At 47.4% G+C, this 26,367-nt stretch overlaps 1 protein-coding gene across 4 annotated transcripts in view; it reads right to left on the bottom strand.

Annotated features, from left to right (window-relative positions):
- The window catches only part of MTRR (5-methyltetrahydrofolate-homocysteine methyltransferase reductase), an 831,186-nt gene that overhangs the window by 67,741 nt on the left and 737,078 nt on the right, over nucleotides 1–26,367 (bottom strand). Inside the window, exons 14-15 of one of the 4 annotated variants that reach the window (XM_069730415.1) lie at nucleotides 2,816–2,889; nucleotides 2,457–2,563 (exon numbers count right to left, since the gene is read on the bottom strand). The exons of 2 other annotated variants lie outside the window; for them this stretch is intronic. In XM_069730415.1, coding sequence (XP_069586516.1) covers nucleotides 2,817–2,889 — 73 coding nt within the window. In that variant the 3' untranslated portion in view covers nucleotides 2,457–2,563; nucleotide 2,816. Of the gene's footprint in view, nucleotides 1–2,456; nucleotides 2,890–26,367 lie in introns of those variants that run through there. One more of the 4 variants, XM_069730416.1, reaches the window with a different exon arrangement.

Below are 26,367 nucleotides of genomic sequence, written 5' to 3' on the forward strand. Positions count from 1 at the left end.
AGCAGATTTAAAAGCGAGTGTTGCCTGTTTGAATGCAGTGAAGTCATCTTGCGAATGTGTTTTCTTCCAACGTTGCTCTGCAACCCTGGACAGTTGCCGGAGCTTTTTAGTAGTGTTATTGTGCCAAGGATGTCTATTGATACGTCACACTCTGCCACGAGCGAGGGGGGGCAACCGTGTCAATAGCTGATGCGAGAGTGGCATTGTAGAAAGCAGTGGTAATGTCTGTGTTGTGGAGTGAGGATATGGATGCCAGTGGTAGGATAGAGTCAGAGAGTGTGCGGTTGTCTAGGTGTTCAAGGTTTCTGCGGGGGGTGCGCATGTTGCTGGACATGGGTGACCGGTGAGGACAGGGATGAGAAAGTGAGCAGATGGTGGTCAGATAGAGGGAGAGGGGAGATGGTGACATTAGATAGAGAGCAGAGACGGGTGAAGACCTGGTCTAGTGTATGTCCGTCTGTGTGGGTGGCTGCGGAGGACCACTGAGTAAGGCCAAAAGATGAAGTAAGGGACAGAAGTTTGGAGGCTGTTGACTGAAGGGTATTAGTGCGGATGTTGAAGTCACCCATGATGATGGTGAGAATGTCAACAGAGAGAAAGTGAAGAAGCCATGTGGAGAATTGGTCAATGAAGGCAATGTTGTCAGAGGCATGCTGGTGTAATAATAATAATAATCATTATTTTTATATAGCGCTAACATATTCTGCAGCTCTTTACAGTTTGCACACATTATCATCGCTGTCCCCGATGGGGCTCAGCATCTAAATTACCTATCAGTTTGTCACTGTTGTAGCGCAGGCACAGCTTTCTTGGAGAAGTAATGGCGACTGGGCAACTGGTACTGGGGGACTGCGACGGCCATCAACTTTCGGAAACAGTCTGTACCCACCAGGAGGAAAGACAGCATTTCCATGGCCAATAGATTGGAGATGGTGGAATTCAAGTTCTTAGCATTTGCATGTGTAGGAGGAAATATTCTTTTACGTGACCACTACTGTGGGACTAAGGGCTGGCTGCTGTGCTGTGAGAGGGTGGAGTAGGATGAACAGGACAAACTGCTATACTGTGAGTGAGGTAAAGGCAGAGTTGATATGGTGGATTGAGAAAAATGTGTTGTGCTAGGTGACACAAAAAGAGCAGGCATGTCCACTTCCGTAACAGATGACGGACTCTTACTTACCCAGACTGTATGGGGTAAACAAGTGGAGTTTCTGCAGCAGGAGACCTGTGTGAGAACACTTGGCATGGTGATGGAGGAAGAAGAAGCAGATGTGGTTGTTGATGCCAGCTAGTCGGCATTTTAGCGCAGTGAGATTCCCAGACTAAAGCATGTTGATGGCGCTTGTGCAGGTTCATGCATGTAGTTCTCAAATTTTTGCCTCTTCAATTTTTATTTATATTTGGCAGATAATGTGATTTGGGTCTCCTTTGCGATCTCAAAAAAGACCCAGGCTAGGCAACCCTTGCCGCCCCTACGAACTACAGACTCGCATCAGATTGCATCACTCCGTGTCTGTGTGGGAAGCTGCAATGTAACCACCTTATCTTTCTTCTCCTCCACCTCCTCTGATGAGTTATTTAGCTGCGTATCTCTAGGTTCACACCAGGGCCCGACTGGGACTAAAATTCAGCCCTGGCATTTGAAGTTACACAGGCCCATTGTCACATGGTGACTGTATAATATCTTTGTACACTTGTAGGCAGGGCCGGTTTTAGGCAAAGTGGGGCCCTAGGCAAAGTTTAAAATGGGGCCCAAAATGCTAACATATTGCACATCACACAAAAGCATTTTGGTTGTATTTACAAGCGCTGAGTTCAGGCCACTAAATGAGTTTGATCGACAATATTGAAGTTGTTCAACGCTTGTTTCCCGGCCTCTTTCCACCATCTGAGACAGAATGATGGGACAGAACAATCACTAACAGATCACCATACAGTATCATGTTATCAGCAGCACATCTACAGTTTACGCTGGCGATGTGCTGCTGAGAACAATGATTTTTGTTCCGGCAAAAACAATCTGAACATGCAGCATTTTACTTGTTTAGTAAAATACATCCCATAGTCCTCCATATATTATAATGTGCACTACAGTCCTCCATATAGTATAATACACTCCCTATAGTCCTCCATATATTAAAATACACTGCTCAGTCCTCCATATAGCATAATACACTCCTCATAGTGCTCCATATAGTATAATGCACCGCGATAGTCATCCATGTAGTACAATTCACTTCCCATAGTATAATGCACCCCATAGTTCTTCATATAGTATAACATATTCCCCATAGTCCTCAATACAGTATAATGCAGCCCACATACAGTATAAAATGAACAAGGATAATGGTGTGCACTCAGGTCAAGGACACGGAGGTGCTGGTAAAACAGACCGTGTGGTCAAGTCAATAGTAGAAGAAAAAATACCGCACACTCGAAACTGGTATGATGCAAAAGGTATATGCCAGATTTATTCACGAAAACAAGTCAACAATTGCCACTGTGATAATTCGTAGAGGGAAGCTCGACGTTTCGACCCTCCCGGGTCTTATTCATGGGGTTACTAGGAAAGCAAATAAACAGTATAAGTAACTGTATGTGACATAACATTATATGTAAAAGAAAACAAATAAGAACAAAAAAAGACAAAATAATAAACATACACCAAAATATAAAATATAATATGTACAATATATACAAGGCAACCAGAGGCGATAAAGGGAATACTGTCCGGAGCAGCGAAAAGTAAGCCTGTAGCTAAGAGGTAATTCTAGTACATCAGTTAACCACTGTTTAGGGGAAATATAATGTTTACCTTAGCTCTTTTGATACACAGACATAGGAGTGGCAGTGATAGAAGGCAAGACAATGGTCCTTTTAAGGCATAACCTGTCATTATAACAAAATATCAACATTACAAAGTGTATATGCATTCAGACAGCCTAAGTCCTGTATGAGTATGGGGGATGGCCCCAGTAAAGTGTGAAGGAATAATAAAATGGCTATACCCTCTACTTGCCGTTTGGTAGTATAATCCATTAAGCTCATATTACCTGCAGGACTTCTTTATATGCTGCGGCACACCCTAAACAGGACCCCTCTACCTATACCACAGGAGCAATTACTGGATTATATTTTATATTTTGGTGTATGTTTATTATTTTGTCTTTTTTTGTTCTTATTTGTTTTCTTTTACATATAATGTTATGTCACATACAGTTACTTATACTGTTTATTTGCTTTCCTAGTAACCCCATGAATAAGACCCAAGAGGGTCGAAACGTCGGGTTTCTCTCTACGAATTATCACAGTGGCAATTATTGACTTGTTTTTGTGAATAAATCTGGCATATACCTTTTGCATCATACCAGTTTCGAGTGTGCGGTATTTTTTCTTCTACCACATACAGTATAATGCAGCCACCACCCTACAGAGTATAATGCAGCCACCCCACAGTATAATGTAACCCACCATAGAATATAATGCAGCCCCATCAGAGTATGATGCAATCATCCCTCATAAAATCTAATACAGCCCCCATAGAATATAATACAGCCCACCTCCCCATAATATATAATGTAGCCCCCCATAGAATATAAGACAGCCTCCCCCATAGAATATAATATACCCCCATAGTATATAACACAGCCACATAGTATATAACACGGCCTCCCCCATAGAATATAATATACCCCCTATAGTATATAGCACAACTTGCATAGTATATAGAGCACAGCCCACACAGGGGTATATAGAGCACAGCCCACACAGGGGTATATAGAGCACAGCCCACACAGGGGTATATAGAGCACAGCCCACACAGGGGTATATAGAGCACAGCCCACACAGGGGTATATAAAGCACAGCCCACACAGGGGTATATAGAGCACAGCCCACACAGGGGTATAGAGAGCACAGCCCACACAGGGGTATAGAGAGCACAGCCCACACAGGGGTATAGAGAGCACAGCCCAAACAGGGATATATAGAGCACAGCCCACACAGGGATATATAGAGCACAGCCCACACAGGGGTATATAGAGCACAGCCCACACAGGGGTATATAGAGCACAGCCCACACAGGGGTATATATAGCATAGCCCACACAGGGGTATATGTTATGAACAGGTGATTCAGAACCACAATGGACCTTGTAGTTCAGAGCACACAAAGTGACCTGATAATTACCAAAAACATAGGACGAGCTCTGAGACGTGGGAACTCTGCTGACCGCAATCCCTGATCCTATCCAACCACACTAAAGGTAGCCGTGGAGCGCTCCTGACCAGTCCTATGCGCCTTGAGCACAGCCTGAGAAACTAGCTAGCCCTAAGAAAGAAAAATAAGCCTACCTTGCCTCAGAGAAATACCCCAAAGGAAAAGGCAGCCCCCACATATAATGACTGTGAGTTGAGTTGAGATGAAAATACAAAAGCAGAGATGAAATAGATTTAGCAAAGTGAGGCCCAACTTACTGAACAGACCGAAGATAGGAAAGATTGCTTTGCGGTCAACACAAAACCCTACAAACAACCACGCAGAGGGGGCAAAAAGACCCTCCGCACCGACTAACGGTACGGAGGTGCTCCCTCTGCGTCCCAGAGCTTCCAGCAAGCAAGAAAAACCAATATAGCAAGCTGGACAGAAAAAATAGCAAAACAAAAATAACACAAGCAAAACTTAGCTTATGCAGGATAGACAGGCCACAGGAACGATCCAGGAGAAAGCAAGACCAATACTGGAACATTGACTGGAGGCCAGAATCAAAGCACTAGGTGGAGTTAAATAGAGCAGCACCTAACGACTTAACCTCATCACCTGAGGAAGGAAACTCAGAAGCCGCAGTACCACTCTCATCCACCAAAGGAAGCTCATAGACAGAACCAGCCGAAGTACCACTCACGACCACAGGAGGGAGCTTGGCCACAGAATTCACAACAGTACCCCCCCTTGAGGAGGGGTCACCGAACCCTCACCAGAGCCCCCAGGCCGACCAGGATGAGCCACATGAAAGGCACGAACCAGATCGGCAGCATGGACATCAGAGGCAAAGACCCAGGAATTATCTTCCTGACCATAACCTTTCCACTTAACCAGATACTGGAGTTTCCGTCTCGAAACACGAGAATCAAAAATCTTCTCCACTATATACTCCAACTCCCCTTCAACCAAAACCGGAGCAGGAGGATCAATAGATGGAACCACAGGTGCCACGTATCTCCGCAACAATGACCTATGGAACACGTTATGGATGGAAAAAGAAGCTGGAAGACTCAAACGAAAAGACACAGGATTAAGAACCTCAGAAATCCTATACGGACCAATGAAACGAGGCTTAAACTTAGGAGAGGAAACCTTCATAGGAATATAACGAGATGACAACCAAACCAAATCCCCAACACGAAGTCGGGGACCCACACAGCGCCTGCGGTTAGCGAAACGTTGAGCCTTCTCCTGGGACAAAGTCAAATTGTCCACTACATGAGTCCAAATCTGCTGCAACCTATCCACCACTGTATCCACACCAGGACAGTCCGAAGACTCAACCTTCCCTGAAGAGAAACGAGGGTGGAACCCAGAATTGCAGAAAACCGGTGAAACCAAGGTAGCCGAGCTGGCCCGATTATTAGGGCCAACTCAGCCAAAGGCAAAAAGGACACCCAATCATCCTGATCAGCAGAAACAAAACATCTCAGATATGTTTTCAAGGTCTGATTGGTTCGTTCAGTCTGGCCATTTGTCTGAGGATGGAAAGCCGAGGAAAAAGACAAATCAATGCCCATCCTAGCACAAAAGGCTCGCCAAAACCTCGAAACAAACTGGGAACCCCTGTCAGAAACGATGTTCTCCGGAATGCCATGTAAACGAACCACATGCTGGAAAAACAATGGCACCAAATCAGAGGAGGAAGGCAATTTAGACAAGGGCACCAAATGGACCATCTTAGAGAAGCGATCACAAACCACCCAAATGACCGACATTCTTTGAGAGACGGGGAGATCCGAAATAAAAGCCATAGAGATATGTGTCCAAGGCCTCTTCGGGACCGGCAAGGGCAAAAGCAACCCACTGGCACGAGAACAGCAGGGCTTAGCCCGAGCACAAATCCAACAGGACTGCACAAAAGAACGCACATCCCGCGACAGAGACGGCCACCAAAAGGATCTAGCCACCAAATCTCTGGTACCAAAGATTCCAGGATGCCCAGCCAACACTGAACAATGAACCTCAGAGATAACTTTATTCGTCCACCTATCAGGGACAAACAGTTTCTCCGCTGGGCAACGGTCAGGTCTATTAGCCTGAAATTTTTCAGCACCCGCCGCAAATCAGGGGAGATGGCAGACAAAATTACCCCCTCTTTGAGAATACCCGCCGGCTCAGGCAAACCCGGAGAATCGGGCACAAAACTCCTAGACAGGGCATCCGCCTTCACATTTTTAGAGCCCGGAAGGTACGAAACCACAAAGTCAAAACGGGAGAAAAACAGCGACCAACGAGCCTGTCTAGGATTCAACCGTTTGGCAGACTCGAGATAAGTCAAGTTCTTGTGATCAGTCAAGACCACCACACGATGCTTAGCTCCTTCAAGCCAATGACGCCACTCCTCGAATGCCCACTTCATGGCTAGCAACTCTCGATTGCCAACATCATAATTTCGCTCAGCAGGCGAAAACTTCCTGGAAAAGAAGGCGCATGGTTTCATCACCGAGCAATCAGAACTTCTCTGCGACAAAACCGCCCCTGCTCCAATTTCAGAAGCATCAACCTCGACCTGGAACGGAAGCGAAACATCTGGTTGGCACAACACAGGGGCAGAAGAAAAACGACGCTTCAACTCCTGAAAAGCTTCCACAGCAGCAGAAGACCAATTGACCACATCAGCACCCTTCTTGGTTAAATCCGTCACCGGTTTAGCAATACTAGAAAAATTATTGATGAAGCGACGATAAAAATTAGCAAAGCCCAGGAACTTCTGCAGACTCTTCAGAGATGTTGGCTGAGTCCAATCATAAATGGCCTGAACTTTAACAGGGTCCATCTCGATAGTAGAAGGAGAAAAAATGAACCCCAAAAATGAAACCTTCTGAACACCAAAGAGACACTTTGACCCCTTCACAAACAAAGAATTCGCACGCAGGACCTGGAACACCATTCTGACCTGCTTCACATGAGACTCCCAATCATCCGAGAAGACCAAAATATCATCCAAGTATACAATCAGGAATTTATCCAGGTACTCTCGGAAGATGTCATGCATAAAGGACTGAAACACTGATGGAGCATTAGAAAGCCCGAATGGCATAACCAGGTACTCAAAATGGCCTTCGGGTGTATTAAATGCTGTTTTCCATTCATCGCCCCGTTTAATACGCACAAGATTATACGCACCACGAAGATCTATCTTGGTGAACCAACTAGCCCCCTTAATCCGAGCAAACAAATCAGACAGCAGCGGCAAGGGGTACTGAAATTTGACCGTAATTTTATTTAGAAGGCGGTAATCAATACAAGGTCTCAGCGAACCATCCTTCTTGGCCACAAAAAAGAACCCCGCTCCCAATGGCGACGATGACGGGCGAATATGACCCTTCTCCAAGGTTTCTTTCACGTAACTCCACATAGCGGCGTGCTCAGGTACAGATAAATTAAACAGTCGAGCCTTAGGAAACTTACTACCAGGAATCAAATCGATAGCACAATCACAATCCCTATGCGGAGGTAGGGCATTGGACTTGGGCTCATCGAATACATCCCGGTAATCAGACAAGAACTCTGGGACCTCAGAAGGGGTGGATGATGAGATAGACAGAAATGGAACATCACCATGTACCCCCTGACATCCCCAGCTGGACACAGACATAGATTTCCAATCTAATACTGGGTTATGGACTTGTAGCCATGGCAACCCCAACACGACCACATCATGCAGATTATGCAACACCAGAAAGCGAATATCCTCCCGGTGCGCAGGAGCCATGCACATGGTCAGCTGGGTCCAATACTGAGGCTTATTCTTGGCCAAAGGCGTAGCATCAATTCCTCTCAATGGAATAGGACACTGCAAGGGCTCCAAGACAAACCCACAGCGCCTAGCATACTCCAAGTCCATCAAATTCAGGGCAGCGCCTGAATCCAGAAATGCCATGACAGAATAGGAAGACAAAGAGCAGATCAAAGTAACGGACAAAAGAAATTTCGACTGTACCGTACCAATGGTGGCAGACCTAGCGAACCGCTTAGTGCGCTTAGGACAATCGGAGATAGCATGAGTGGAATCACCACAGTAGAAACACAGCCCATTCTGACGTCTGTGTTCTTGCCTTTCAGCTCTGGTCAAAGTCCTATCGCACTGCATAGGCTCAGGTTTATGCTCAGATAATACCGCCAAATGGTGCACAGATTTACGCTCACGCAAGCGTCGACCGATCTGAATGGCCAAAGACATAGACTCATTCAGACCAGCAGGCATAGGAAATTCCACCATGACATCCTTAAGGGCTTCAGAGAGACCCTTTCTGAAAATAGCTGCCAGCGCACATTCATTCCATTGAGTGAGCACGGACCACTTTCTAAACTTCTGACAATAAATCTCTATCTCATCCTGACCCTGACACAGAGCCAGCAAATTTTTCTCTGCCTGATCCACTGAATTAGGTTCTTCATACAGGAATCCAAGCGCCAGAAAAAACGCATCAATATTACATAATGCAGGATCTCCTGGCGCAAGGGAAAATGCCCAGTCTTGAGGGTCGCCACGTAATAAAGAAATAATGATCTTAACTTGTTGAACTGGGTCACCAGAGGAGCGGGGTTTCAAAGCCAGAAATAGTTTCCAATTATTTTTAAAATTCAAAAACTTAGCTCTATCTCCAGAAAATAACTCAGGAATAGGAATTTTAGGTTCTAACATAGGATTCTGAACCACTAAATCTTGAATGTTCTGTACATTTATAGCGAGATTATCCATCAAAGAGAACAGACCCTGAATGTCCATGTCTACACCTGTGTTCTGAACTACCCTGATGTAAAGGGGAAAAGAAAGACAGAACACAGTGCAAAGAAAAAAAAATGGTCTCAGAACTTCTCTTTTCCCTCTATTGAGAAGCATTAGTACTTTGGGCCTCCAGTACTGTTATGAACAGGTGATTCAGAACCACAATGGACCTTGTAGTTCAGAGCACACAAAGTGACCTGATAATTACCAAAAACATAGGACGAGCTCTGAGACGTGGGAACTCTGCTGACCGCAATCCCTGATCCTATCCAACCACACTAAAGGTAGCCGTGGAGCGCTCCTGACCAGTCCTATGCGCCTCGAGCACAGCCTGAGAAACTAGCTAGCCCTAAGAAAGAAAAATAAGCCTACCTTGCCTCAGAGAAATACCCCAAAGGAAAAGGCAGCCCCCCACATATAATGACTGTGAGTTGAGATGAAAATACAAACGCAGAGATGAAATAGATTTAGCAAAGTGAGGCCCAACTTACTGAACAGACCGAAGATAGGAAAGATTGCTTTGCGGTCAACACAAAACCCTACAAACAACCACGCAGAGGGGGCAAAAAGACCCTCCGCACCGACTAACGGTACGGAGGTGCTCCCTCTGCGTCCCAGAGCTTCCAGCAAGCAAGAAAAACCAATATAGCAAGCTGGACAGAAAAAATAGCAAAACAAAAATAACACAAGCAAAACTTAGCTTATGCAGGATAGACAGGCCACAGGAACGATCCAGGAGAAAGCAAGACCAATACTGGAACATTGACTGGAGGCCAGGATCAAAGCACTAGGTGGAGTTAAATAGAGCAGCACCTAACGACTTAACCTCATCACCTGAGGAAGGAAACTCAGAAGCCGCAGTACCACTCTCATCCACCAAAGGAAGCTCATAGACCGAACCAGCCGAAGTACCACTCACGACCACAGGAGGGAGCTTGGCCACAGAATTCACAACAGGTATATAGAGCACAGCCCACACAGGGGTATATAGAGCACAGCCCAGAGCCCACATAGGGGTATATACAGCACAGCCCAGAGCCCACATAGGGGTATATACAGCACAGCCCAGAGCCCACATAGGGGTATATACAGCACAGCCCAGAGCCCACATAGGGGTATATACAGCACAGCCCAGAGCCCACATAGGGGTATATACAGCACAGCCCGGAGCCCACATAGGGGTATATACAGCACAGCCCGGAGCCCACATAGGGGTATATACAGCACAGCCCTGAGCCCACATAGGGGTATATACAGCACAGCCCAGAGCCCACATAGGGGTATATACAGCACAGCCCAGAGCCAACATAGGGGTATGTACAGCACAGCCCAGAGCCCACATAGGGGTATATACAGCACAGCCCAGAGCCCACATAGGGGTATATACAGCACAGCCCAGAGCCCACATAGGGGTATATACAGCACATCCCAGAGCCCACATAGGGGTATATACAGCACAGCCCAGAGCCCACATAGGGGTATATACAGCACAGCCCAGAGCCCACATAGGGGTATATACAGCACAGCCCAGAGCCCACATAGGGGTATATACAGCACAGCCCACATTTCATCTCTCCCCCACCAACCCCCCCGATAATGGCCCCACAGTCCAGTTAAAAAAAAACAAAAACACTCTCCTCACCTTTCCTCTTGCCCGCGCTGCTCCTGCTCCTGTCTCGGCGGCTGCAGTCTGCCCGGGACATAGCAGGTGCGCGATGATATGACGTCATCGCGCACCCGCAGTGTCAGAGGCAGAGCAGGGAATGATGGGAGAGGGAGCGTCAGAAGACGTTCTCTCATCCATCATTGCATTGAACTATACCGGCGTCATAGACGCCGGTATAGTTAAATGCGGAGGTGGCGGCATGGGAAGGGGAGGGGGAGGTACAGTGCAGCGGCCCACTACTGGCATCGACCCTTCTGGCATTTGCCAGAAGTGCCCAATGGCCAGTCCGGCCCTGGTTAACACCAAGTGATATCTATAATCTAATAAGTTCTACCACTCCTCAACCTCCTCCTTTTCCTGCCCTGACACCACAGTACAATCTGCGTGCGCCTCTGGTAGCTAAGTCTCATCAGGATCACCTCCACCACTGGTAGTTATTGTTTGGCGATGAGGGTCTGGATTCTGCTTGGATCCTACTTCATCCTGCCCCGGATCCACTATGAAAAACTTTTGGGCATCGATGCAGATGCTTTCCTCCTCTGGATTCAGTGAATCTTCGGAGCAGACCTCTGATGCCCTTGGAATAGAATGTGATAACAGCTCTGCAGAATGGCCCATCTGTGGTTCCCAACAGTCAGTTGGGAGTTAAGAAATTTGTGACATAGCAGGAAACAAGGGTGATTGGGGTGCCACCGCTGAGGATTGTACAATGTATGATGTTAAGGTGGAGGAAGAGGAGAAGAAGACACTTGATGCAGTGCTTGCCATCCAATGGAGCACATGCTCTTTCTGGCGCTCATTTACAAGCTGTACCACTGTGCAGCTGACAAAGAAAAGGAGTGGAGTAGCCAGTCCAGAAACAGATGTTGTCAGTGGTCTTTGGATAGGATGAGATGGTGTTTGTTCAGTTGCGCTTTCATTAACACCTAACCCACGTACACATCGAACACCAAGCCTGTTCCCCATTAAACCATGACCTTGTTTTTTCCCACTCAAGTTGTATGTACCCTTCCCTTCTTATAACCTGCTGTTTCACAACCTTAGGCCCACAGCTGTCAGTCATCTGTCACTAAATGAACAATCACTATTTATTTTCTTAGATGGTGTGCCTGAAAAATAATCATCTACCTAACGATTTTGTTGAGCAAATAGGACTCCTGATTCCTCACTGCAACACAGTTTTATGGGAAAAACAAAATCCAGCTCACCATACCGACATTCCCAGGAGCTCGGAGCACGGAACCGCTGTGTCAGGGCGTGGACGAACAGGAAAGAGAAGGAGATCCAGCTCAACGAAATAGTGAAAAATCCATAATTTATTTCACTCACTTTAATCATGATTAAGGGTGCTTAGTCACCGGAAACGCGTTGACCTTGTTTTTATAATTTTTTCTGTATGCTGATGTTTTGTCCTTTCACTGTATTTTGAGTGAAATAAATTATGGATTTTTCACTATTTCGTTGAGCTGGATCTCCTTCTCTTTCCAACACAGTTTTATCCAAAATGATTTGAATTAGCAAATAGGCCTAATATAGGGGCTCAGCCAGGAGGCCTTATTTGTTAATCAAAATAGTTTGTGATAAAACTGTGTCACAGTGAGGAATCAGGAGGCCCCATTTCCGCTTAAAATTTCTTAGGCCTAATAAAGAGGTTCAGCCAGGAGGCCCTAACAATTTTTAAAAGGAAATGGGGCCTCCTGTTTCCTCACTGCAACACAGATTTATCACAAACTATTTGGACTTTTGTCCTGAAGAAGGGGTGCTGTGTGACCTTTAAACACGTTGACTCACTGCAACACAGTTTTATCCCAGATGATTTAAATTAGCAAATAGGCCTAATATAGGGGTTCAGGAATCAGGAGGCCCCATTTCCTCTTAAAATTTGTTAGACCTAATAAAGAGGTTCAGCCAGGAGGCCCTAACAATTTTTAAAAGGAAATGGGGCCTCCTGTTTCCTCACTGCAACACAGATTTATCACAAACTATTTGGATTTGAGTCCTGAAGAAGGGCTGCTGTGTGACCTTGAAACACGTTGACTGATAAACCTGTTCACAGTAAACGATTTTAAAGAATAAAGCCAACATCCTTGTTCATTCAGCAGCGCAGGTTTGACATGTATTTTCCTCCACTGGTTGAAAAACTATCTGGATTAGCAAATAGGGCCTCCTGGCTGAATTCCTATAGTAGGCCTATTGATTTTTAAAAGGAAATGGGGCCTCCTGATTCCTCACTGCAACACAGTTTTTTCCCAAATGATTTGGATTAGCAAATGGGGCCTCCTGACTGCAACACAGATTTAGCACAACCTAGTTAGATGCTGGAAGATAGATTTCACACAGGATAGGATCCTATCTAGTGAACTGACCAGCTCACTTTCATCAGTAGAAGCAGGAGCGGCCACTATATGCTGTTACACTGAGAAAACGGTGACAGCAAAACAAGATGTCCACTTTTTGTATGGACAGGGACATGTGACTTCGGCAGCAAAGCACAAAAAACCTTATGTCATGCTGTTGGGGATGGTTTCTGTGCCCTGATTGGCTGCCGGAATGTACACTCATTAAGTTATTGCAGAACAAAAAAAAAATTACACTCCATCGCTCCTCTGATCTAGACACCCCCCTCCACTGTGCTGTATGATCGTCCCTCCGATCATACAGCACCTCTATCCTAGACAAAGTCAAAATAAAAGCATTAGTGGAAACATGATCATTCACTGATCTGTGACCAAATTTTGCTGACTTTGAAGAAAAATGCCAGTGAAACCGCACACGAATCCAAATGTGCTACATTTGTAACTAATTTGACATTGATAAACATTTCCGAACAAGTTTTCTTATCTCTAGTCGCGGGCCAACCAGTATGCAGTATAGTGGGCTCCACAAAGTCTTCCATACAGAATAATGGGCCCCACACAGTGCTTCATACAGAATAATGGCTGTTGTGAATTCTGTTGTCGGGCTCCCTCCTATGGTCATGAATGGTACTTTGGCTGGTTCTGTCCATGAACTTCCTCTGGTGGATGTTTCTGAGTTTCCTTCCACAGGTGACGAGGTTAATTCGTTAGCAGGCTGCTCTATTTAACTCCGCTTAGATCTTTGCTCCATGCCACCTGTCAATGTTCCAGTATTGGTCTAGTTCACTCCTGGATCGTTCTTGTGACCTGTCTTCCCAGCAGAAGCTAAGTTCCAGCTTGTATTTCTTTGGTTTGCTATTTTTCTGTCCAGCTTGCTAGTTTTATTGTTGTCTTGCTTGCTGGAAGCTCTGGGACGCAGAGGGAGCGCCTCCGCACCGTGATTCGGTGCGGAGGGTCTTTTTGCGCCCTCTGCGTGGTCTTTTTGTAGGTTTTTGTGCTGACCGCAAAGTAACCTTTCCTATCCTCGGTCTGTTCAGTAAGTCGGGCCTCACTTTGCTAAATCTATTTCATCTCTGTGTTTGTATTTTCATCTTTACTCACAGTCATTATATGTGGGGGGCTGCCTTTTCCTTTGGGGAATTTCTCTGAGGCAAGGTAGGCTTTATTTTTCTTTCTTCAGGGCTAGCTAGTTCCTTAGGCTGTGCCGAGTTGCATAGGGAGCGTTAGGCGCAATCCACGGCTATTTCTAGTGTGTTTGATAGGATTAGGGATTGAGGTCAGCAGAGTTCCCACGTCCCAGAGCTCGTCCTTTATTATCAGTAACTATCAGGTCATTCCGTGTGCTCTTAACCACCAGGTCCATTATTGTCCTGACCACCAGGTCATAAAAGTACAGGTGGCCCAAAGTACTAATGCATCTCAATAGAGGGATAAGAGAAGTTCTGAGACCATTTTTTTTTCTTTGCACTGTGTTTTGTCTCTCTTTTCCCCTTTACCTCTGGGTGGTTCAGGACACAGGTGTAAACATGGACATTCAAGGTCTGTCCTCTTGGATGGATAATCTCACTACAAGGGTACAAAACATTCAAGATTTAGTGGTTCAGAATCCGATGTCAGAGCCTAGGATTTCAATTCCTGATTTGTTTTTTGGTGATAGATCTAAGTTCTTGAATTTCAAAAATAATTGTAAATTGTTTCTTGCCTTGAAACCTCGCTCCTCAGGTGACCCTGTGTTAGGGCTAGCGGAACGCACCGAGAAAATAGAGATGTTTATTGATATTGGTGCGTTCCAAGCCTGGGGTCCACCGTGCAGGAGTACCTGCTGCTAGCAAACGGCGGAGCTATATGGCGGTATAGACTAACTCAGTTAATTCACTGAGTAGCCGTGAAAGGAAAGCACTGTGCCCTGTTAGACTCCACAGAGGCACAGGCTAACTGCCCAAACAGAGAGCAGTCAGTGGTCACACAAACACACAAAACTCCTCGCCGGAGGAGCCAGCATTCTAGGGGCTTATTTCAGCCGGGTCCCTGAACACACATGCATGTGACCACACTGGCGCAAAGCACATAACATAAGACAATACTAGCGCATGGCCGTGCGGTCATGCGCAGTTTATATAGTTGCAGCACAGGAAGCTGCTACCGAAGTTTTGCCCTTTCAGGACCTTCCTGGAGGACCAATGGGATGTGCTGCAGTACCTGAACATGTGACCGAACATGTGACCCTCGACCTCCAATGGGAGACCTTGCCCTGGGCATGCTCAGTGTGTGCAAATAAGGACTTAGTCCCAGAGAGACCCGCTCGCTGCAGATCAGTGCAGGGTACCATAGGAAAGCCAGAAAAGGCAGTGGTGACCCTATGCACAGAATCAGCCTCAGCGAGACGCTGGGAGCGACGTCTCTGCTGAGCAGACCCCACTGCGGCCGATGCTGAATGGGAGACCGCAGCAGACACGGATCGAGATTCCCCCTGTGCAGCAGAGGAAACTCGACTCCTAACATTACCCCCCCTCCTAGGGCCCCCCCTCCTTGAGCCTCACTACGCTCAAAAGCTGCAATAAGCAGCGGAGCCCGAATGTGCTCCACAGGCTCCCAGGTTCTATCCTCTGGGCCGTGACCCTTCCAGTCCACCAGATAAAATTTCTTGCCACATACCACCTTGCACCCCACAATAGCATTCACCTCAAACTCATCCGTGGATGAACCCGATGTCCCAGCAGATGACTCAGAAAACCGGGACAAACGAACGGGCTTTAAGAGGGAAACGTGAAAAGTATCGGTGATACCAAGGCGTGGAGGAATAGCCAAACGGTAGACCACAGGGTTGACCTGTTCCAGAACCTTAAACGGGCCAATGTAGCGAGGAGCAAACTTAGTGGACTCAACTCGCAGCCTGATGTTACGGGCGGAGAGCCACACTAAGTCGCCAGGAGCAAAGACTGGAGCGGGGCGCCGGTGTGTATCAGCCGAAACCCTCATTCTCTCCTTGGAGGCCCGGATGGCATCCTGTGTGCGGTCCCAGATGTCACGTGCCTCCACCGCCCAGTCTGCCACCCTAGAATCGGTGGATGACATGGGCATGGGCACAGGGACACGCGGATGCTGGCCGTAATTAAGGAGAAAAGGTGTTTGACCAGTGGAATCGGCTACGGCGTTGTTCAAGGCAAATTCCGCCCAAGGTAGCAAAGATGCCCAGTCATCCTGCCTAGCAGAGACGAAATGTCGCAAATATGTCACCAGAGTCTGGTTGGTTCTCTCCACCAACCCATTTGTCTCGGGATGGTATGCAGAGGAGAGGTTTAACTCTATGCTGAGTAAACGGCAGAGCTCTCTCCAAAACCGAGACGCGAACTGGGGACCCCGATCGCTGACAATCTTATCAGGCATACCATGCAATCGGAAAACGTGCTTGATGAACAACACCGCCAAGGCCCGTGCTGAGGGTAACCGAGGAAGGGGCACCAAATGCACCATCTTAGAGAAATGGTCGGTGACAACCCAAATAATGGAGCAGCCACGCAACTTGGGTAAGCCCACCACAAAGTCCATCCCGACCATCTCCCAGGGCCTGTCTGCCACCGGTAGAGGGTAAAGCAACCCAGCAGATCGATTCTGGGCGCAAGAAACGCACGCCTGAATATAGTCCCTGACATCTCGGGCCATATGCGGCCACCAGTATGTTCTCGCCAAAAGCTCAGATGTCCTCTTGGTCCCAAAATGCCCACCCACTCTGGAGGAGTGAGCCCAAGAGAGAGCCTCCGGTCGCAAGTTAGCTGGTACGAAAGTCTTGCCCAGGGGCACAGACTCTAGCGAAACCGGAGCTACAGTTCTCAGGCTCTCAGAAGGGACAATAAGCCGAGGCTCCTCCTCCTCCAATGACACTACGGAGCGGGAGAGCGTCAGCACGAACGTTCTTCTCCCCGGAGAGGAAATGGAGAGTAAAATGGAACCGGGAGAAGAACAGGGACCATCTAGCCTGGCGACAATTCAGCCGCTGGGCCGTTTGTAGATATACCAAGTTCTTGTGGTCAGTGAAGACTTGGAAGGGAAAGCGAGCTCCCTCCAAGAGATGTCTCCACTCTGAAAAAGCCAACTTCATGGCTAGCAACTACCTGTCCCCGATGGAATAATTCCTCTCCGCTGGTGTGAAGGTCTTGGAGAAGAAGAAGCAAGGATGCTTCCGACCTTGAGCATCCTTTTGGAAAAGGACTGCTCCAGCACCAACGGATGAGGCATCCACCTCCAAGATAAATGGTTTATCAACATCGGGGCGATGTAGGATGGGAGCGCTAGCGAAGTGTGACTTGATCGAGAGAAAGGCTTTGGAGACCTCCTCTGACCACAACTTGGGATTTGCTCCCTTCTTGGTGAGGGCAACCAAAGGAGCTACCAAAGTTGAGAAGTGTGGAATGAACTGGCGATAGTAATTTATGAACCCCATAAAGCGCTGCACCGCTTTAAGAGAATGGGGTTCCTGCCAGTCCATTACAGCCTGTAGCTTGGCAGGATCCATAGCCAAACCCTGGGCAGAGATGATATAACCAAGGAAAGGCAAGGACTCCTGCTCAAACACACACTTCTCCAACTTGGCGTAGAGGGAGTTTGCCCGTAAGAGGTCGAAGACTTTGCAAACATCTCTCCGATGGGAGTCAATATCTGGAGAGAAGATGAGAATATCATCCAGATAGACTACGACCGAGGTGGTGAGCATATCCCGGAAGATGTCGTTCACAAAGTCTTGGAAAACGGCTGGGGCATTACAGAGCCCGAAGGGCATCACCAGATATTCATAGTGCCCATCCCTGGTGTTAAAAGCCGTCTTCCATTCATCCCCCTCACGGATGCGAATCAGGTTGTAAGCACCCCGCAGATCTAACTTTGTAAATACCCTCGCTCCCCGTAGCCTATCAAACAGCTCAGATATCAGGGGTAATGGGTACTTGTTCTTAACGGTGATGGCGTTAAGACCCCTGTAGTCTATGCATGGACGTAAGTCTCCAGTCTTCTTCTGTACGAAGAAGAACCCAGCCCCTGCCGGTGACACTGACTTCCTAATGAATCCTCTTACCAGATTCTCTTGGATGTACTGAGACATTGCCTCCGTCTCCGGGAGAGATAACGGATAGACTCGACCCCGGGGAGGCTCAGCACCAGGCAAGAGGTCAATTGGACAGTCATAGGGGCGGTGAGGCGGAAGGGTCTCCGCAGCTCTTTTGGAGAACACGTCTGCATAGGGCCAATAGTGCTTGGGGAGAGAGGAAAGATCTGCGGTTACCTGTGTAGTAGCAACCTGAACGCACTCCCTCCGACATCTACCCTCGCAGGATTTACTCCATCCCAAAATTCTCCCAGAGGACCACTCAATATGAGGAGAATGGTAGCGAAGCCATGGTATCCCCAACAGGACCTCATCAATTCCCTCAGGAATGACTAATAGGGAGATTATCTCCTGATGTGATGGAGACACAGATAGCGTGAAAGGAATGGTTTGGTGGGTAATCTGTGAAGGTAGTGTTGACCCATTTACCACTCGAACGGTTACTGGCTTGGCGAGCATCACCAAGGGTATTGCGTGACGCTGGGCAAAAGCGGAAGACATAAAGTTACCCTCTGCCCCAGAATCCACGCATAGCTCGACCATAAGAGTGGATGGGCCTATGGTAATTGTCCCCTTGAAGGACAACTTTGAGGCAAACGTCGCCGTGTCTAGTGTACCTCCACCAACTGCCACTAGACGCTGACGTTTCCCCGACCGCTGAGGACCCTTGGAGGCAAGGTGTCCTGACTGCTGGCAAACATGACGGACCTTATGTGCACGGGCGGACTGAGACTTGGATCCCGCTCGTGTCACCTCTAAGGCCTCATGTGACTCGGATGCCTGGACTGGAGATTCCAAAGGTTTGGCGAAGGTGAGAGCCAGCCGAAACCTCTGCCTACACTGGGCTCGCTCCAACCTCCGCTCGTTAAAACGGAGGTCAATACAAGTAGAGACAGTTATTAACTCCTCCAGTGTGGCAGGAATCTCCCTAGTGGCCAGAGCGTCCTTAATGTGGTCAGCCAGGCCCCTCCAAAATATGGGGATAAGGGCTTTATCCGACCACTCCAGCTCGGAAGCTAAAGTACGTAAGCGGACGGAAAAATGGCTGACCAAGGACTCACCCTGAGTTAATGCCAGAAGTTGGAGCGCTGTGTCATGGGTGACTTGAGGTCCTAAAAAGACCTTTTTCAGAGTCCTCAGGAACAACGGAGCACTCTGCACCACATGATCACCACGCTCCCACAGCGGCGTAGCCCACTCCAACGCCCTGTCCGACAAGAGAGAGACAATAAATCCCACCTTAGCCCGCTCTGTAGGAAAACGTGCAGCCAGGAGCTCGAGGTGAATAGAGCACTGACTCACGAATCCCCTACAAGTTTTGCTATTTCCAGAAAATTTTTCTGGCAGCGGGAGGTGAGATAACGTCGGAACAGGGGTGGCAGTGGACAAGTTTGCTGCAGCCACGCTAGCAGCCTGTACAGCAACTGCGGTAACATCCACAGCTGAGGTTGAGCTCTCGAGAGCCGCCAACCTACCCTCCAGCTGCTGGATATACCGCAAAGATTGCTGAATGTCCGCCATTTACTAGCCAGACCCGGGCGCTAGTATTCTGTTAGGGCTAGCGGAACGCACCGAGTAAATAGAGATGTTTATTGATATTGGTGCGTTCGCAGCCCGGGGTCCACCGTGCAGGAGTACCTGCTGCTAGCAAACGGCGGAGCTATATGGCGGTATAGACTAACTCAGTTAATTCACTGAGTAGCCGTGAAAGGAAAGCACTGTGCCCTGTTAGACTCCACAGAGGCACAGGCTAACTGCCCAAACAGAGAGCAGTCAGTGGTCACACAAACACACAAAACTCCTCGCCGGAGGAGCGAGCATTCTAGGGGCTTATTTCAGCCGGGTCCCTGAACACACATGCATGTGACCACACTGGCGCAAAGCACATAACATAAGACAATACTAGCGCATGGCCGTGCGGTCATGCGCAGTTTATATATTTGCAGCACAGGAAGCTGCTACCGAAGTTTTGCCCTTTCAGGACCTTCCTGGAGGACCAATGGGATGCGCTGCAGTACCTGAACATGTGACCGAACATGTGACCCTCGACCTCCAATGGGAGACCTTGCCCTGGGCATGCTCAGTGTGTGCAAATAAGGACTTAGTCCCAGAGAGACGCGCTCGCCGCAGATCAGTGCAGGGTACCATAGGAAAGCCAGAAAAGGCAGTGGTGACCCTATGCACAGAATCAGCCTCAGCGAGACGCTGGGAGCGACGTCTCTGCTGAGCAGACCCCACTGCGGCCGATGCTGAATGGGAGACCGCAGCAGACACAGATCAAAATTCCCCCTGTGCAGCAGAGGAAACTCGACTCCTAACACCCTGTTCAACAAGTAAAGATCATTATTTCCTTGTTACGTGGTGACCCTCAAGACTGGGCATTTTCCCTTGTGCCAGGAGATCCGGCATTGCGTGATGTTGATGCGTTTTTTCTGGCGCTTGGATTGCTTTATGACGAACCTAATTCAGTGGATCAGGCAGAGAAAATCTTGCTGGCTCTGTGTCAGGGTCAGGATGAAGCTAGGATATATTGTCAGAAGTTTAGAAAGTGGTCTGTGCTCACTCAGTGGAATGAATGTGCCCTGGCAGCAATCTTCAGAAAGGGTCTCTCTGAAGCCCTTAAGGATGTCATGGTGGGATTTCCCATGCCTGCTGGTCTGAATGAGTCTATGTCCTTGGCCATTCAGATCGATCGACGCTTGCGTGAGCGTAAAGCTGTGCACCATTTGGCGGTACTATCTGAGCATGGGCCTGAGCCTATGCAATGTGATAGGACTTTGACCAGAGCTGAACGGCAAGAACACAGACGTCAGAATGGGCTATGTTTTTACTGTGGTGATTCCACTCATGCTATCTCCGATTGTCCTAAGCGCACTAAGCGGTTCGCTACGTCTGCCACCATTGGTACGGTACAGTCTAAATTTCTATTGTCTGTTACTCTGATTTGCTCTTTGTCATCCTATTCTGTTATGGCATTTGTGGATTCAGGCGCTGCCCTGAATTTGATGGACTTGGAGTATGCTAGGCGCTGTGGTTTTTTCTTGGAGCCCTTGCAGTATCCTATTCCATTGAGAGGAATTGATGCTACGCCTTTGGCCAAGAATAAGCCTCAGTACTGGACCCAATTGACCATGTGCATGGCTCCTGCACATCAGGAGGATATCCGCTTTCTGGTGTTGCATAATCTGCATGATGTGGTCGTTTTGGGGTTGTCATGGCTACAGGTTCATAATCCAGTATTGGACTGGAAATCTATGTCTGTGTCCAGCTGGGGTTGCCAGGGGGTACATCGTGATGTTCCATTTTTGTCTATTTCGTCTTCCACTCCTTCTGAAGTTCCAGAGTTTTTATCGGATTATCGGGATGTATTTGATGAGCCCAAAGCCAGTGCCCTACCTCCTCATAGGGATTGCGATTGTGCAATTAATTTGATTCCTGGTAGTAAGTTTCCTAAGGGCCGATTGTTCAATTTATCTGTGCCAGAACACGCCGCTATGCGGAGTTATATAAAGGAATCCTTGGAGAAGGGTCATATTCGCCCGTCGTCATCACCGTTAGGAGCAGGGTTCTTTTTTGTGGCCAAGAAGGATGGTTCTTTGAGACCTTGTATTGATTACCGCCTTCTTAATAAAATTACAGTCAAATTTCAGTATCCTTTGCCGTTGCTGTCTGATTTGTTTGCTCGTATTAAAGGGGCTAGTTGGTTCACCAAGATACAGTGGGGCAAAAAAGTATTTAGTCAGTCAGCAATAGTGCAAGTTCCACCACTTAAAAAGATGAGAGGCGTCTGTAATTTACATCATAGGTAGACCTCAACTATGGGAGACAAACTGAGAAAAAAAAATCCAGAAAATCACATTGTCTGTTTTTTTAACAATTTATTTGCATATTATGGTGGAAAATAAGTATTTGGTCAGAAACAAAATTTCATCTCAATACTTTGTAATATATCCTTTGTTGGCAATGACAGAGGTCAAACGTTTTCTGTAAGTCTTCACAAGGTTGCCACACACTGTTGTTGGTATGTTGGCCCATTCCTCCATGCAGATCTCCTCTAGAACAGTGATGTTTTTGGCTTTTCTCTTGGCAACACGGACTTTCAACTCCCTCCAAAGGTTTTCTATAGGATTGAGATCTGGAGACTGGCTAGGCCACTCCAGGACCTTGAAATGCTTCTTACGAAGCCACTCCTTCGTTGCCCTGGCAGTGTGCTTTGGATCATTGTCATGTTGAAAGACCCAGCCACGTTTCATCTTCAATGCCCTTGCTGATGGAAGGAGGTTTGCACTCAAAATCTCACGATACATGGCCCCATTCATTCTTTCATGTACCCGGATCAGTCGTCCTGGCCCCTTTGCAGAGAAACAGCCCCAAAGCATGATGTTTCCACCACCATGCTTTACAGTAGGTATGGTGTTTGATGGATGCAACTCAGTATTCTTTTTCCTCCAAACACGATAAGTTGTGTTTCTACCAAACAGTTCCAGTTTGGTTTCATCAGACCATAGGACATTCTCCCAAAACTCCTCTGGATCATCCAAATGCTCTCTAGCAAACTTCAGACGGGCCCGGACATGTACTGGCTTAAGCAGTGGGACACGTCTGGCACTGCAGGATCTGAGTCCATGGTGGCGTAGTGTGTTACTTATGGTAGGCCTTGTTACATTGGTCCCAGCTCTCTGCAGTTCATTCACTAGGTCCCCCCGCGTGGTTCTGGGATTTTTGCTCACCGTTCTTGTGATCATTCTGACCCCACGGGGTGGGATTTTGCGTGGAGCCCCAGATCGAGTGAGATTATCAGTGGTCTTGTATGTCTTCCATTTTCTAATTATTGCTCCCACTGTTGATTTCTTCACTCCAAGCTGGTTGGCTATTGCAGATTCAGTCTTCCCAGCCTGGTACAGGGCTACAATTTTGTTTCTGGTGTCCTTTGACAGCTCTTTGGTCTTCACCATAGTGGAGTTTGGAGTCAGACTGTTTGAGGGTGTGCACAGGTGTCTTTTTATACTGATAACAAGTTTAAACAGGTGCCATTACTACAGGTAATGAGTGGAGGAAAGAGGAGACTCTTAAAGAAGAAGTTACAGGTCTGTGAAAGCCAGAAATCTTGATTGTTTGTTTCTGACCAAATACTTATTTTCCACCATAATATGCAAATAAAATGTTAAAAAAACAGACAGTGATTTTCTGGATTTTTTTTTCTCAGTTTGTCTCCCATAGTTGAGGTCTACCTATGATGTAAATTACAGACGCCTCTCATCTTTTTAAGTGGTGGAACTTGCACTATTGCTGACTGACTAAATACTTTTTTGCCCCACTGTAGATCTTCGAGGGGCGTATAATCTTGTGCGTATTAAACAAGGCGATGAATGGAAAACAGCATTTAATACGCCCGAGGGCCATTTTGAGTACCTGGTTATGCCATTCAGGCTTTCCAATGCTCCATCAGTATTTCAGTCCTTTATGCATGACATCTTCCGAGAGTACCTGGATAAATTCCTGATTGTGTATTTGGATGATATTTTGGTCTTTTCGGATGATTGGGAGTCTCATGTGAAGCAGGTCAGAATGGTGTTCCAGGTCCTTCATGCGAATTCCTTGTTTGTGAAGGGGTCAAAGTGTCTCTTTGGAGTTCAGAAGGTTTCATTTTTGGGGTTCATTTTTTCCCCTTCTACTATCGAGATGGACCCTGTTAAAGTCCAGGCCATTTACGATTGGACTCAGCCGACATCTGTGAAGAGCCTGCAAAAGTTCCTGGGCTTTGCTAATTTTTATCGGCGCTTCATCGCTAATTTTTCTACTGTTGCTAAACCGTTGACTGATTTGACCAAGATGGGTGTTGATGTGGTCAATTGGTCTTCTGCAGCTGTAGAGGCTTTTCAGGAGTTGAAGCGTCGTTTTTCTTCTGCCCCTGTGTTGTGCCAGCCAGATGTTTCGCTCCCGTTTCAGGTTGAGGTTGATGCTTCTGAGATTGGAGCAGGGGCTGTTTTGTCGCAAAAAAGTTCTGATGGCTCGGTGATGAAGCCATGTGCTTTCTTTTCTAGAAAGTTTTCGCCTGCTGAGCGTAATTATGATGTTGGTAATCGTGAGTTGTTGGCCATGAAGTGGGCATTTGAGGAGTGGCGTCATTGGCTTGAAGGAGCCAAGCATCGCGTGGTGGTCTTGACAGATCACAAGAATTTGACTTATCTTGAGTCTGCCAAACGGTTGAATCCGAGACAGGCTCAATGGTCGTTATTTTTCTCCCGTTTTGATTTTGTGGTTTCGTACCTTCCGGGCTCTAGGAATGTGAAGGCTGATGCCCTGTCAAGGAGTTTTGTGCCTGACTCTTCGGGTGTTCCTGAGCCGGCGGGTATTCTCAAAGAGGGGGTAATTTTGTCTGCCATCTCCCCTGATTTGCGGCGGGTGCTGCAAAAATTTCAGACTGATAGACCTGACCGTTGCCCAGCGGAGAAACTGTTTGTCCCTGATAGATGGACTAGTAGAGTTATCTCTGAGATTCATTGTTCAGTGTTGGCTGGGCATCCTGGAATCTTTGGTACCAGAGATTTGGTGGCTAGATCCTTTTGGTGGCCGTCTTTGTCACGGGATGTGCGTTCTTTTGTGCAGTCCTGTGGGACTTGTGCTCGGGCTAAGCCCTGCTGTTCTCGTGCCAGTGGGTTGCTTTTGCCCTTGCCGGTCCCGAAGAGGCCCTGGACGCATATTTCTATGGATTTTATTTCGGATCTCCCCGTCTCTCAAAAGATGTCGGTCATTTGGGTGGTTTGTGATCGCTTTTCTAAGATGGTCCATTTGGTTCCTTTGTCTAAATTGCCTTCCTCCTCTGATTTGGTGCTATTATTTTTCCAGCATGTGGTTCGTTTACATGGTATCCCGGAGAACATCGTTTCTGACAAGAGGTTCACAGTTTGTTTCGAGGTTTTGGCCATCCTTTTGTGCAAGGATGGGCATTGATTTATCTTTTTCCTCGGCTTTCCATCCTCAGACAAATGGCCAAACCGAACGAACTAATCAAACTTTGGAAACATATCTGAGATGCTTTGTTTCTGCTGATCAGGATGATTGGGTGTCCTTTTTGCCGTTGGCTGAGTTCGCCCTTAATAATCGGGCCAGCTCGGCTACTTTGGTTTCGCCGTTTTTCTGCAATTCTGGTTTCCATCCTCGTTTCTCTTCAGGGCAGGTTGAGTCTTCGGACTGTCCTGGTGTAGATACTGTGGTGGATAGGTTGCAGCAGATTTGGACTCATGTGGTGGACAATTTGACATTGTCCCAGGAGAAGGCTCAACGTTTCGCTAACCGCCGGCGCTGTGTGGGTCCCCGACTTCGTGTTGGGGATTTGGTTTGGTTGTCGTCTCGTTATGTTCCTATGAAGGTTTCCTCTCCTAAGTTTAAGCCTCGTTTCATTGGTCCGTATAAGATTTCTGAGGTTATCAATCCTGTGTAATTTCGTTTGGCCTTCCTGCTTCTTTTGCCATCCATAATGTGTTCCATAGGTCGTTATTGCGGAGATACGTGGCGCCTGTGGTTCCATCCGTTGATCCTCCTGCCCCGGTGTTGGTTGAGGGGGAGTTGGAGTATGTGGTGGAGAAGATTTTGGATTCTCGTGTTTCGAGACGGAAACTCCAGTACCTGGTCAAGTGGAAGGGTTATGGTCAGGAAGATAATTCCTGGGTTTTTGCCTCTGATGTTCATGCTGCCGATCTGGTTCGTGCCTTTCATTTGGCTTATCCTTGTCGGCCTGGGGGCTCTGGTGAGGGTTCGGTGACCCCTCCTCAAGGGGGGGGGTACTGTTGTGAATTCTGTTGTCGGGCTCCCTCCTGTGGTCATGAATGGTACTTCGGCTGGTTCTGTCCATGGACTTCCTCTGGTGGGTGTTTCTGAGTTTCCTTCCACAGGTGACGAGGTTAATTCGTTAGCAGGCTGCTCTATTTAACTCCGCTTAGATCTTTGCTCCATGCCACCTGTCAATGTTCCAGTATTGGTCTAGTTCACTCCTGGATCGTTCTTGTGACCTGTCTTCCCAGCAGAAGCTAAGTTCCAGCTTGTATTTCTTTGGTTTGCTATTTTTCTGTCCAGCTTGCTATTTTTATTGTTGTCTTGCTTGCTGGAAGCTCTGGGACGCAGAGGGAGCGCCTCCGCACCGTGAGTCGGTGAGGAGGGTCTTTTTGCGCCCTCTGCGTGGTCTTTTTGTAGGTTTTTGTGCTGACCGCAAAGTAAAGGGGTTTTCCCATGAAGAAAGTAAATTTTA

The sequence above is a fragment of the Ranitomeya imitator genome, chromosome 6 (assembly GCF_032444005.1).
Source record: "Ranitomeya imitator isolate aRanImi1 chromosome 6, aRanImi1.pri, whole genome shotgun sequence".
Lineage (NCBI taxonomy): Eukaryota > Metazoa > Chordata > Amphibia > Anura > Dendrobatidae > Ranitomeya > Ranitomeya imitator.